The sequence below is a fragment of the Emys orbicularis genome, chromosome 4, assembly GCF_028017835.1.
Source record: "Emys orbicularis isolate rEmyOrb1 chromosome 4, rEmyOrb1.hap1, whole genome shotgun sequence".
Taxonomy (NCBI): Eukaryota; Metazoa; Chordata; order Testudines; family Emydidae; genus Emys; species Emys orbicularis.
In genome coordinates this window covers 134,728,771-134,742,055 of record NC_088686.1, presented here as the reverse complement: position 1 = coordinate 134,742,055, position 13,285 = coordinate 134,728,771, and the positions used below count along the sequence as shown (strand labels likewise).

The 13,285-nt window shown below is 61.9% G+C and overlaps 1 protein-coding gene across 1 annotated transcript in view; it reads left to right on the top strand.

Annotated features, from left to right (window-relative positions):
• LOC135877874 (kinesin-like protein KIF21B) overlaps window positions 1–13,285 on the top strand; it is a 41,993-nt gene that overhangs the window by 8,528 nt on the left and 20,180 nt on the right. Inside the window, exons 5-19 of the mRNA XM_065403401.1 lie at window positions 1,571–1,705; window positions 1,929–2,084; window positions 2,505–2,620; window positions 3,363–3,558; window positions 5,213–5,402; window positions 5,567–5,630; window positions 6,830–7,045; window positions 7,494–7,569; window positions 8,274–8,373; window positions 8,847–9,038; window positions 10,038–10,237; window positions 10,380–10,487; window positions 11,767–11,835; window positions 12,557–12,786; window positions 13,075–13,222. Of these exons, the coding sequence (XP_065259473.1) occupies window positions 1,571–1,705; window positions 1,929–2,084; window positions 2,505–2,620; window positions 3,363–3,558; window positions 5,213–5,402; window positions 5,567–5,630; window positions 6,830–7,045; window positions 7,494–7,569; window positions 8,274–8,373; window positions 8,847–9,038; window positions 10,038–10,237; window positions 10,380–10,487; window positions 11,767–11,835; window positions 12,557–12,786; window positions 13,075–13,222 (2,196 nt within the window). The remainder of the gene's footprint in view (window positions 1–1,570; window positions 1,706–1,928; window positions 2,085–2,504; window positions 2,621–3,362; window positions 3,559–5,212; window positions 5,403–5,566; window positions 5,631–6,829; window positions 7,046–7,493; window positions 7,570–8,273; window positions 8,374–8,846; window positions 9,039–10,037; window positions 10,238–10,379; window positions 10,488–11,766; window positions 11,836–12,556; window positions 12,787–13,074; window positions 13,223–13,285) is intronic.

Below are 13,285 nucleotides of genomic sequence, written 5' to 3'. Positions count from 1 at the left end.
AGGGGCGGAGGGGGATGGACTGTGAATGGATTTTCCCTCCCCCCCCCCAAAAAACTGCTCTACTAGCCCCCCCTCGAAGGAGAATTGTCCCCCTGCTGATCCCAGCCCTCTCCTGTTGCCCACACTCAGCAGCCCCCCTTGCAGCAAGAAGGGAGCCCAGCTTGGACAGAGTTAACTCTCTCCTTGCCAGTCCCCAGAGGGGAGGGATAGCTCAGTGGTTTGAGCATTGGCCTGCTAAACCCAGGGTTGTGAGCTCAATCCTTGAGGGAGCCATTTAGGGAACTGGGGTAAAAATCTTTCTGGGGATTGGTCCTGCTTTGAGCAGGGGGTTGGACTAGATGACCTCCTGAGGTCCCTTCCAACCCTGATATTCTATGATTCACTCCCTACCCCTTCAATCTGTGTGCTTGGATCCTTCCTTCTCTCCAGGCCCCCGCTCCTGCCCTCTGTGCCATGTGGTGCAGGGCCTAGCGAGAGCCATCCCGCTGGCATCCTCAGTGCCCACGTGCTCGTCCCCTGTTACCCGAGGGCAGGCGTCTGGGCTCCATGCCCAGCCCTCCCATGCCCCCTTGTGTCGTTGGCACGTGGTACCTGTCTCCCATGGGAGCAGCGTCCTGGGGCGAAGGGGGGGTGGGAATGCAGCCCCCATCCTGTAGCGCCGGGGCGAGGGAATCGCTCACCTAGCACGCAGTACGAGCCGTTTGTTAACCAGGCATCGCTGCAGGAGGCTCTGGTCCCAGGGGAGATGAGTCAGGCCCAAAGACAGGACTGTGAGCACGTGAAGCCGGGACGCGTCTCTACTGCTGCCTCAAGTGGGTAGCTCCTGGCACAAGCGCATGGAGGGGGTTGGTCCTGGAGAAGCCCTTGCCCTGTGCGTTGTCTGTGAGCGGGAACGTCTCCCAGCCACTGGGGATAGCAGAAACGACCCTCAGGACCTGGAGGTCAAATGCCTCCTCTGCTGCCCCTGGACACTTCGTGTGCAGCAGAGAGCACAGGGGGCAGCGTAGATCAGTGCTTAGGACTCTGGGCTGGGCCCTGGGAGAGCTGGGTTGTTACCCACCGGGCCACTTGCTGCGGCGTAACCTTTGCAAGTCCCTTCTCTGTCAGTTGCGTGGGGCTGGGGCTGGGGTGGTCTCTCAGCATTTGTACAGCACCTAGCACACCAGGGCCTCGGTCTGTAGAGTGTCACGTTACTCGCCATGGCTGTGCATGGGCGGGTTCCCAATCCCGTCTCCGAGCACACAGACCCTGAGTTAGCCTCCGCCCTGGCCTCTTGCCTGGGGTTTGGCTTTCCTGGTGACTCGTGAGCGGGGCTGTTCCGGGGTCTCCCTACAGTGCCTGCTCCCTTGTTCCCTGTGGCCACTGGGCAGGGATCTCCCAGCGCGGGGCCCTGGCACCCGGGCCTGGATGGCTCGGCAGGAGAGCCTGCATGCCATGCAGGGGCTCGGCTGCCCCCATCCCAGGGTGACTATGGCACATTGACCTAGGGTGCCCTCCCCACTCTGGCATCTCCCCACCTCCCAGCAGGCTGGGGTGGACATTTCTTTGAACCCTTTCCTTGTTGTTGCAGCTGATCCAGTGCCTGAAGCAGGGAGCTCTGTCCCGCACAACCGCCAGCACCCAGATGAATGTCCAGAGCTCCCGCTCCCACGCCATCTTCACCATCCACCTGTGCCAAATGCGAGTCTGTGCCCAGCCCGACCTGGTGAGACTGCGCGAGAGGGACAGGGGAGCGCCCTTCGCCCCACAGCACGGCAGGCGTGAGCCGCTGTCAGGCTAGTTCCTACGTCTCCCTGCCACGTGCTGGTTGACAGCGGAGCCGCAGCGGGCTGCTCTGCGAGGGGGCGGGTTGGGATCTATCATAGCAGAGGGATAAAGCCCCGTTCCCCTGCGGGAGGCGCTGACGCTGCAGCCTGTCTGCTTGCCAGGTGACCGGCCTTCCAGAGGGATCCCAGGCCACCAGCGAGTACGAGACCCTCACCGCCAAGTTCCACTTCGTCGACCTGGCTGGCTCGGAGAGGCTGAAGCGGACGGGAGCTACGGGCGAGAGAGCCAAGGAGGGCATCTCCATCAACTGCGGCCTGGTAGGCTCTTAGCGGGTGGAGGAGACTGGGACAGGCTGCAGTGGATATAAAGGGGCTGCTGGACACAGACAGACCCTGCCTGGCTCACTAGCTCCCAGACTGAGCCACCACGGGTCACCACTAGGGGTCGCGCGGTGGACTCGGTGGTGAGGGATGGGGCAACTAGCTGCGCTACCCAGCACTGTCCCCAGTAGGGGTAGATTCCTGGATCTGGGGACTCAGGAATAACGTGGAGGCAGGAGAGGGGCTGCACACTGGCTGGCTGGTATAGCTGCACTGACTGGCTGCTAGTGCATTGGTCCAGAGCCCCCCGCTCCCTGGAAAGAGGTGGCTCTGATCACCCTGAACTTTGTTTTCTACAGGGAGGGGCCCTCCCCAGCACGGGGCGAAAACTCCGTCCCTTCCGTTTTTTGTTGGCAGCTGGCGTTGGGAAACGTCATAAGCGCCCTTGGAGACCAGAGCAAGAAAGCGGTGCACGTACCCTACCGAGACTCCAAACTGACCCGGCTCCTCCAGGACTCGCTTGGGGGGAACAGGTAACAGGCACCCTGAGCCAGGGCGTGGGGTCACCCAGCGGGTGTCCGCTTCAGCTGGGTGTGTGTGACCCAGAATGGAAGAGCTGTGCCCTCGCTGGGTCTGCACCCTGGGAGTGTTGCCTGAGGCGGGTGGGGGATTTCTGAGTAACAGGAGGGCCGGTCGGGCTCAGGGATGGACCTGAAGTGCCGTGTGGGTTTCCTGGGGTGGCGTGTTGCTGAGGGTCCGGTGGAGTCTCCATAGTGACTTTTCGAAGGTAATTATCTCGGCTCTCTTGGTCCCGGGCCCCAGACGCAATTAGGCAGCTTTCGTGGAATTAGCTCTTGCAAAATGCGTCTGAGCCCTTCGTGATCTGGGACTTGGCAGCTGAGTTTCCCAGCACGGGATTGCTCTAATCCCTCCCCCTTCCTGTCTCAGTGATGCCCCGAATGCCCTGCCGTGGGCTGCCCGGGGTGGCGACTCCCTGAACACCACTTTGTAATGAGCAGGGGAGGCCACCCAGGGTTCTCTTTGCCAGCGCAAAGCAGGCTGCTGCCTGAGCCACACTCCCAGCCTGTGCCGGCCCAGGGTGGAAGGGGCCCACACCCCGTTTATAAAGTAAATAAAGGCCAAAGGGGGTTGTGGCTGGAGCTGCCAATAGGCACCCATGTGCCAGCGTTGGAATTGGCTGATCTGACGTGGCCCAGGTGCTGCATTGTTTGATGGCAGCTCCAGCTGACCCCGTTGGCTCTCCGTCCTCCCTAGCCAAACCATCATGATCGCCTGCATCAGCCCCTCTGACCGGGACTTCATGGAGACCTTAAACACGCTCAAGTACGCCAACCGGGCTCGCAACATCAAGAACAAGGTGGTGGTGAACCAGGACAAAACCAGCCAGCAGATCAGCGCCCTGCGGGCCGAGATCGCCCGCCTCCAGATGGAGCTCATGGAGTACAAGGCGGTAAGGGGCGGCTGAGCAGGCGAAGCCTCGTGTGTGTACGGCCCACTCGGGTCACCAGCGAGGATCGAACCCAGGACCTTCCACGCCGGCCCCTGCCGCTTGGGCTAATGGAGTAACTCCACTAACTGAGTTTGTGGCAGGCTGTTGTGGTTGCTGGGGCTGGCTGCTAGAGGGAGACCTACTTGCATGTACAAAGCCTGGGTATGACCTGGACTCCTCGCTGTCACAGGTTCAAATCCCAGCTGTAGCAACTCAGCCTCGAATGGCATGGGGAAAGTATTCCTGCCTCCCCTGCACAGATCTGGCCCCATGCTGTGTGTACAGCTACTCCTCTGCTGGCCTTGGCCAGCACCATGCCCTCCTGGGTGCGGTGTATGCTGTGGCACTGGGCTCCACCCCACTGGGCTCCACTCCACTGGGCTCCACAGATGGCTGTGTTTCAATGGTGCTGTAGTTTGTGGGTAGGATGCAAGGGACTATGGCGAGGTAGGCTGTTAAAGGGCTGTATGTCATGTCTGAACAGGGAGAAGGCTTCAGGGTATCTTTCGGAGCTGGGAAGGCACCTCCTGCTTTATATCCCTGTCCTGTGGGCATATCAGACATCCTGCTTCATGCTGAGCTTGTCTGGACTGGTTTCCCATGAGCACCAGCCCTTAAGCAGCCAGAGGTTGCTATTGAGCTGAGTCATGTATCTCCCCAGCCCGAGAGGAAGGATGGCCCAGTGGTCATGGCACTGGCCTGGGACTTGGGAGCCCTGCGTTCAATTCCTTGCTCTGCCACAGACTCCCCGTGTGACCTTGGGCAACTCCCTCAGCCTCAGGGCCTCAATCCCCATCTGCCCAGCCGGGGTCAGAGCACTGCCCTGCCCACTGGGGGTGCATGAGGGTAAATGCATTAAACTGGGAGGTGCTCAGCTCCTGCCATCATGGGGCTCAGATCAGAACCTTACCTGAGTAAAAGGCACTTACAGCATGTCAGCTGCTCCCTGTTTCTGCCGTCCCCCGAGCACGGCCTTCCCACGGGCACGCCTGCCATTTTTTGAGTCTCTACCTTTTCCCTGCTCCTCTTGCTGTGACCCATCTTTAAGGTGACCATATTTCCCACAGGGAAACCAGAACACCCCGTGGGGCTGGCCTGAGCCCCTCCTCCTCCTCCCCCGCCCCCCACGGGGCTGCCTCGAGCCACTCGCCTGAGTCCCTCCCCCCATGTGGGGCTGGCCTGAGCCACTCACGCGAGCCCCCCATCCCTGTGCAGAGGGTAGGCAGGGCTGGGGCGAGCAGCAAAGCACATATGGGATAGGTCGACTATTTCCCAAAGGCTGGGGCTGGCGTCGCTGCTCACCCGAGCCCTGCCTGCCCCCTGCTGGATCCCGGCCTCCCCCCCACGTTCCTCTGCACCCCACTTTCTTGACAAAACTGGGTGTTTGTCCCGTTTGCCCTTGGAGACAAATGCCCACTTTTGCCAAAAAAAAAGTCGGGACGCCCGGGACATGGCTTAAAAAAGGGACTTGTCCCAGCCGAAACGGGACGTAGGGTTACCCTACCCATCTTCCTCAGTGCGGCGCCATTGAGCACGTGGCCGGCTGGGTTCGGCCAGGGCTGACGGACGCTGTGGCTTTGCCCTCTCTGCATCTCCCTTTCTCCTCTCCCCGCAGGGCAAACGTGTGATCGGGGAGGACGGCGCCGAGGGCTACAGTGACTTGTTCCAGGAGAACGCCATGCTCCAGAAGGAGAATGCCACCTTGCGCATGAGGGTGAAGGCCATGCAGGAGGCCATTGATGCCATCAACAGCCGGGTCACCCACCTGATGAGCCAGGAGGCCAATTTGATACTGGCCAAGGCAGGTGAGGATGGGCACCTCCGGAGGATGTGTATGCGAGGTGGGGCATGCGGATCGGTCCCACGAAAATTACAGCCACCCCGGAGCTCAGGTCCAAGGGCAGCTGAGTGGCAGCCCAGCTGCTAGGAGTTTCTGATCTAGTCCGTGATCCTAATTCTGTCCCTCCAGGTGATGGCAACGAGGCCATCGGCGCCCTGATCCAGAACTACATCCGGGAGATCGAGGAGCTCAGGTGGGCGTGGGCCACGTTCTCTCCTTCCGCCCGTCTGGGGGGGCCACGTATCGCGTGCAGCTTGAGAGGACCTGCAAAGAGGCAGTGCGGGCTAGCGGGGGGGCTGCTGACCTGGGGCTCTGGAGGCCCAGATTACCTCTCTGGCTCTGCCGCTCCCGGTGCCGCGGGCACTGGGTTCAAATAGTAGGCTGGCATCGCAGCTCTGCCAATGACCTTGGGCAAGTCACTTCCCCTCTCTCTTGCCTTTGGTCTGATGCGACCATTTAGATTGTCGGCACTTTGGGGCAGCGCCCGTCTCACGGGTGTGTGCAGCACCTGGCACAACAGGGCCTTGATCCCGTCTCTCTCGGTGCTGCTGAAATATAAATAAAAGCCCCACATTCGAGATGGAAATGTCTCCATCCTGTAGGGCGTCCTGTCCGGCCCTTGTGCTCCCAAGCTTTCTTTGGAGCCTTGGCTGATCCAGACTTAAATGCCTCCCAGGGGTACATTGAAATGCAGTCTGATAGCTAGTGCTGCTCATAAATGTGGATTCCGTGCTGGAGAAACTGACAACCCCGGAGACAGGAATCCCCTCACTCATTCTGGGCCAGATTCTCAGCTGGTGTAAAATCAGCTTTGTCCCACTGGGGTCCCTGGAGCAATGCCGATTTACCCCCCTCCCGCTGAGGATCCAGACCCCTGTCCGTAATGCTAGAAAACAGAGGTGCCCCACCCTGTCTAGCGCAGCCGCTGCTGAAGATTAACCCTTAGGCTGCCATGTCAGCGTATCACCGTGGCTGTTGAGAACTGGCTGTCGGCCATAGGGTTGCTTCTCTCCCGTTAGCGTTCAGGCCTGGTGGGAAGCCCTGGGGCCTTTGTGACGAGGCCTGGGCTGCATTGCCATCTAAGGGAAGGCACTAAATCTGTGAAGTGGCATCTGCTGTGACTCTTTGCTCCCACAAGAGGCATGCAGATGGTTAGTGGTGGCCATGCCAGCTTTCCTTCCCTGCGATGTCCTTCTGCAGCCCCCCTCCCCGGGAGCAGAGCCCTGAGCCCCTTTGACCAAGCTGAGCGAGGGCAGTTTAGGTTCCAGACACACACTCTCCCGGTCACCCCTCCTTAGAGGTTGGGGGGAGGGGGTGTCTTTTCCCCTGGGGTGTCTGGATATCTGCCCAGGGCAGCAGATCTCCGTAACCAAAAGCCCCTCCGATCCCCAGGACAAAGCTCTTGGAGAGCGAAGCCATGAACGAGTCGCTCCGCCGGAGTCTGTCGCGGGTCTCCTCCAGGCCCCCGTACTCCCTGGGCTCGTGCCCAGGCCTGGGGGCGCTCAGCAGCCCCGTGGTCTCCATGGAGGCAGAGGCCACCGAAGTCCTCCGGCGGGCCAAGCAGGACCTGGAGCGGCTGAAGAAGGAGACCAGGCAGCGGAGGAAGAGGTGATGGCCAACTCCTTGCTGGGGACAGAGGGGGGGGGGCTGTTCTGGGTGCTCCCACCCCTGGCTCTTCATTATTATGGCTATTGGGATGCCCACTTCTCCCTTGGCTTCCAGCCCTGGCACCCTCCAGCCCCCATCAGCCCTGCTGGTCCAGACATTGTCCTGCCCCATCCCTGGGAAGCCAAAGCCATACAGCAGAGAATCAGGACTCCTGGGTTCTTTTCTCAGCTCTGCCTCTGACGTGCCACATGACCTTGGGTGAGTCCCTTCCCCTCCTTGTGCCTCAGTCTCCCCATCTGGTAACACTGCCTGGCCCGTCTCTCTGGAGGGCAGTGAAGCTGGGTTCCTGAAGGGCTCTGAGATGGAGGGTGTTGGGGATGTATGGTCTAAGGGGACCGTGTGCCAGGGCTCCCCTGTCACCGGGGTTCATCCCGTCTCTTCCTGGCAGCCCGGAGAAGGAGGCCTTTAAGAAGAGGCCAAAGCTGCAGCAGGAGAACGGGGAGGAGACGGACGAGAACGAGGAGGTGAGGGAGGCTTCCCCCGTGGAGTGGGGGGTGGGAGCCCGGTTGCTAGCCAGAATGCCAGCGGCCTTCTCTGTGCCTCGCCGGCGCTTGGGGCAGCTGTGTCCTGCCGCACCCTGGGAGGTGGGGCAAATCCCAGCCTGTCTGTGGGAGTCGCAGGGGATCCGGGGGGCAGGGGCAGGGTCCATGACCACCCCCCCATAGGGCAGCCAGTCTGCTGCTGTTTGGCCCCGCATAGGTGTGGAGAATGGGGGCAGGGCATGGCTGAGGATGGCGGGTAAGACAGTCCCCTCTGCCCCCTGGCAGTGCCCTGTGCCATCTGACACCCTGGCAACAGGTGGGGCAGGGCAACTAGCCACAGGCCTTTCCGTGCAGCTGGGCTTTGTCCCGTGAACCGTGTCCCCTCTGCCCCAGCCGTCCCGGAGGTTCTCATCAGGCCCTTCATTTTCAGCTGCCATCTCAGCGGGGAGGGTGGGGGGAGCTCCCCAGACATGGCCCACTCCCTTTGCACACAGGGATCAGCCCTGCCCCTGGCCCCGGGTTAAACGTCCTCTCTCCTGCCTCTGCCTGGCACTGGTTTCCGAGGCAATCGCTTTAATTCCCCCACATCTGGGGGTGGCGGATGGGGAGAGGCCTGAGCCCCTGCGACGATAGGAGAGGGGCCGAAGGCTCCTGATCTCTGCCCTAACCCTGCGCTTGTTTCCCAGGAGGAGGAGGAGCGGGAGGAGAGTGGCTGTGAGGATGAGGACGAGGATTCGGGCAGCGAGGAGAGCCTGGTGGACTCGGACTCCGATGTGGAGGAGAAGGGTAACTCGGAGGGCACGGCGCCCAGCTCTGTGCTCAGGCTGGGACCGGGGATATCTGCAGTGACTCAGGGCTGTGCCCCTTTTGGGGAGGTGGTAGGCGGCTGCAGTGGGCCTGTAGGGTGAGCTGGGCAGGTCTTGGCTGGAGGTGCAAGAGGTGCCAGTCAGGGTGGTAAGGTGGTCCGGCTCAGCTGGTGCTCAGTGGCACAGGCCTGGCTGCCAAGCTCTGTCCCTTCCTCCTCAGCCCCCCGCATTCGCCTCCGGGTACCCAGGCAAGGCTAAGACCGCAGGAGCGAGATGCCATCCCCTCTGAGTCCTGCCTCATCTGCCTCCTTTCCTCTGCAACGCCAGAGTCCATAGGGGACCCGTGAGCCAGGCACTGCCCCTCCCCTCTCCAGGCCGGCCCAGGGCTGCCTGGCTCTCTCCTCCTGACCTCCCCGGGGCTGCCTGGCTGACTGACTCTCCCCCCACCTCTAGTGGTGAATTTCCAGGCTGATCTGGCCGACCTGACCTGCGAGATCGAGATCAAGCAGAAGCTGATTGACGAGCTGGAGAACAGCCAGCGGCGCTTGCAGACCCTCAAGCACCAGTACGAGGAGAAGCTAATCCTGCTGCAGAACAAGATCCGCGACACCCAGCTGGAGAGGGACCGGGTGCTGCAGAACCTCAGTACGGGCAGTGCCCCCTCCACCCCCCCGGCTCATCCCACCGCACGGGTCCTCTGAGCCAGCGCTGGCAGGAGAAACCCTGGGGTTCTCCCGGTGCCCAATGAGGCCCAAACTGGGCCGCTGCCCCCTGCATTCCATGCCCCTCTTGCGGTCCCCAGAGATTCCCGCTGGCTGCTCAGTGTCTGGCTTCCCAGCTCCTGGGATCGATCCTTCTCCTCAGCTGTGTGCCACTTGTCCCGCCTCTTGATCAGGGCTGGGCCTGGTGACCCCGTGACCTCCCAGCTGTGCAGCCCGCTGGCTGTGGGGAGACAGTGGGTGTAGGGCCCAGGGAAAGTCCCTTCCCTCGGAGGAGCTCCAAGCTCTGACACGCGTCAGGGAGACAGGGCCAGGCAAAGAGGCAAAGCCACCTGGCATCTGTGGCCAAGCTCCCAGCTGCTCCCGACTTCCTCCCAGCGAGGAAACTGTGGCTCTCCAATGCAGGAGCAGCAGCGTAGCCTGCCCATGCAGAGAGCTCCATCTCCAGGGCTTTTCAGTCCTGGGCATCTTCCCCGAGTGGGGCAGCTGATGCTATAACTGAGACTTTAGTGATTGAGACACCTGCCCCCAGCTGAGTCCCACCAAACTCATTTCAGCAGCATCCCCCTCTGGGCTGAACAGCAATGGCTGCCTGGAGGAGAACAGTGTGCACCCAGTCCCTGGAGCGGTGCGGTCCCTGGCACACGCCTGGCACTGCTCTGCTGCCGGGGTTATTGGTCTAAAATAGGCCCATGGTTCTGGCTTGCAGGCAATGACTGGTCTGGGCTACTCGGCCATTGAACATCTCTTGAGCTGCTGGACCAGGCAGACTTGTCCCTGGAGGCCAAGAGTTAATCTAAAGTGCCCCCCACTGAGGGTGCTTTCCCTGGGGGCCTGGTGGGTCCAGGGGGCAGCTGGGTGGGATGCAGCGTGATGGGCTCGGCCTAGCCTGGCACTCTGAGCGTCTCTGCGCCACCCCCTTCAGGCACCATGGAATGCTACACGGAGGAGAAGGCCAACAAGATCAAGGCGGACTACGAGAAGCGGCTGAAGGAGATGAATCGGGACCTGCAGAAGCTGCAGGCAGCCCAGAAGGAACACGCTCGCCTGCTCAAGAACCAGTCGCGCTATGAGCGGGAGCTCAAGAAGCTGCAGGCTGAGGTGGCAGAGATGAAGAAGGCGAAGGTACCTGGCTGGGCAGAGGAGGAGGGGGCTGGAGGGGCATGGCCCGCTTGTGCTAGCTCTTCAAACTGGGGAGGGGCGGTGGATGGGCACAGCCCCTTGTGCACACTCCTTATGCTGGGTGTGGCTGTCGGGGGGCCCGCAGGTGGCACTGATGAAGCAGATGCGGGAGGAGCAGCAGCGGAGGCGGCTGGTGGAGACCAAGCGGAATCGGGAGATCGCCCAGCTGAAGAAGGAGCAGCGCAGGCAGGAGGTGAGAACCCAGCTCCTCGCCAGGGCTCTGCAGATAGGGCAGCTCTGGCTGGGGCCTGCGCCCCTCACTCGGCTCTGAGCTCCCACACCAGCTGGCCAGGGTGCAGCGGGGAGTGCGGGTTCTCCAAGGGGTCTGGGCCTTTCCTGGGGAGATGCCCCAAGCCAGGCTCCTTGGGACCAGATGGGGAGGGTGCTGGAGAGCCCTCGCTGATGCATGATGTGTCAGGTCCCCTCCCCTGTGCACAGGTGAGCAGTTACCTGGGTGAGGCAGCCTGCACCCAGAGCCCCTGACGCAGGGTGGGGCAGGGGCAGGGGAGCCCCTGTGACGGGGCAGGGCTGAGACAGGGAGTGGGGCCATTCGGGATATGGGGCAGCAGGGGAGCCCTGCAAAGCTGGGGCTGAGCCGCAGGGATGGCTGAGCAAGGCGATGGGAAATCTGGAGCAAGCGCTGCACCAACAGAGGACCAGATTCCTCTCTCTATTACGCTCGTTGTAAATCTGGAGTAACTGCATTGACATTAGCGGAGTCGCTCCAGATTTACACTGCTGCTGCTGCGATGTGAATCCAGCCGTCGCCTGCATCAAGAACATTCCACGTTCAGTCCTGCCCTACCTCTGCTCGACAGTGTGTTAGAGCTCTTCCGGGTGCCCGGCCGCTGGAATCAGTGCCCGGCTTGGCATCCAGGCCCGCTCCTTTCAGAGCCCGTGTTGGGCCACTGGCCGGCCAAGGCCTGCAGGTCCTGTGAAGCCAGGAATGGGGCCGGCAGCATAGAACAGCGTAAAACCCTGCCTGGTTGGGGAGCTGTGTGCTGGGAACCCTGTGCGGAAACCAGCCACCCCACTGTCTGTCTGGGGACTCCTCCCCCTGCTGAAGGCGCAGCATGTCCCCTCCCCCAACCACATGTCCATATGTCTGTCCATCCCTTGAGATCAGCACCTGGTGGGGTGGCAGGTTCCGCCTTCCCCAGGTCAGAGGAGGTGATTGCTTCCTCCTGCATCTCTGGTTGCTGCTCAGGGCAGGTACAAATGCCACAGTGCTGCCATCGGTTACAGCAGAATAAATCCAGGTTTTACACCGCTGCTGGGTGAGATCAAAATCTGGCCCATGGCCTGCACTGAGAACATCCCACGTGCTGGCCTCAGGCAAGGGGGTGGGGGAGCCCTGGGTCCCCTCCCCTTCCCCCATTGCTGCCATGGGTTCTACCCCAGACCCTGGGTTCCTCTTTAGCGGCTCACGCCCGCTCAGGACTCGACTGAGGCTTGGCTTCTCTCCCGCGCAGTTTCAGATCCGGGCTCTGGAGTCTCAGAAGCGGCAGCAGGAAATCGTGCTGCGAAGGAAAACCCAGGAGGTGAGTGCCAGCCCCTGCACCTGCGGGGGTCTGGAGAGCCGCTCGCGGGGCCGTGACTGGGTGGGCGCTGAGGCCTGGCTCCTGGATCGGGCCGTTGGCAGGGCAGGGCCCTGGGGCCTCTCCAGACGGAATAGTCCCCTCTGCTGTCCCAGTGGGTCGTGCTCCGCCAATGCTGGGTTGTTCCCAAGGTGCTGGCCCTGGGTGGGGTGGATTTCCCACAGAGCCTGGTGGTTTTATGGCTAGGAGTAACCAGGCAGGAGATGACAGTGATTGCGGGGGAGGAAACGCCTGCCTCCGGGGGCAGCTGATCTTCTGGGGTCAGGAAGGAGGAATTCTCTGCGTGCCATGTGTGACTGTGCACAACAGGCTGTGTCCCCCTCCCTCCTTCCTGGAGCTGGGTCCTGGCAGCCGAGTTGGTCACGTGACTCGTCCAGGCTGCCTCCTGCCCCAGCACCCGTACAGCTCGCGGGACGGTACGGTGCTTCGATCCCAGCCCCTTCCCAGCCCCTCCTGATGCATTCTGGGAAACTGCTATCCAAGGGTACCGGACCTTCACCCAGCCCAGATAGGCTCAGCTCTCTTGAAAGGTGCTCAGCTGCTCCCGGGCTCACTTTGCCACCTGAGAAGCGTTGGAGTCGCTCTGCCACTGGGGTGGCTGGGGGGCGATGCCCCCTGCGGGTGTTCCCAGGAGGCCCAGCCCTCAGGCACTGCTCTCACCCAGGTCTCTGCTCTGCGCCGCCTGGCCAAGCCCATGTCGGACCGGGTCTCTGGGAGGCTGAGTCAGAAGCCCGCCATGCTGGACTCGGGTGCGGAGGTGTCCGCCAGCACCACCTCCTCGGAACCGGAGTCCGGCTCTCGCTCGGTCTCCAGCATCGTGCGCCAGTGGAACCGGAAAATCGACCACTTCCTGGGAGACCCTTCGCCCTCCGTGAATGGGGCTCGGCCCGTCAGGTCAGACCAGTGCTTCCGAATCCGTGTCCCCCGCGGCCTCGTTCCGTGCTTGGCCCTCAGGCCCCGGGCTCCTGGGTGTTAGATGGGAGCGGAGTTCTGTGGGAACACGGGAAACGATCGCTCTATCATCGTGGGCGACTCTGCCATGTGGTTTGACACGTGAGACTCTCCACATTGGCTGGAGGCAGACCTGATGTGTAAATGCCCCTCTGTCCTGAGCACTAGCGGGCGTGATGGCCGAGCGCCTGCCCGGTGGAAGCCCCCTGACCATGTCCCATCCCACTGCAGGAAGAAGTTCCCAAAGAAGGGGATGAGCCAGACCTTCAGCAAGGCGGCCCGGCTCAAGTGGCAGTCGCTGGAGCGGCGCATCTTTGACGTCGTCATGCAGAGGATGACCATCGTCAACCTGGAGGCAGACATGGAGCGGCTGATCAAGGTGAGGTGTGGGGGGCAGTGCCCTGGTGGGGATTGGATGGCCTGAGCATGACCGAGGGCCAGG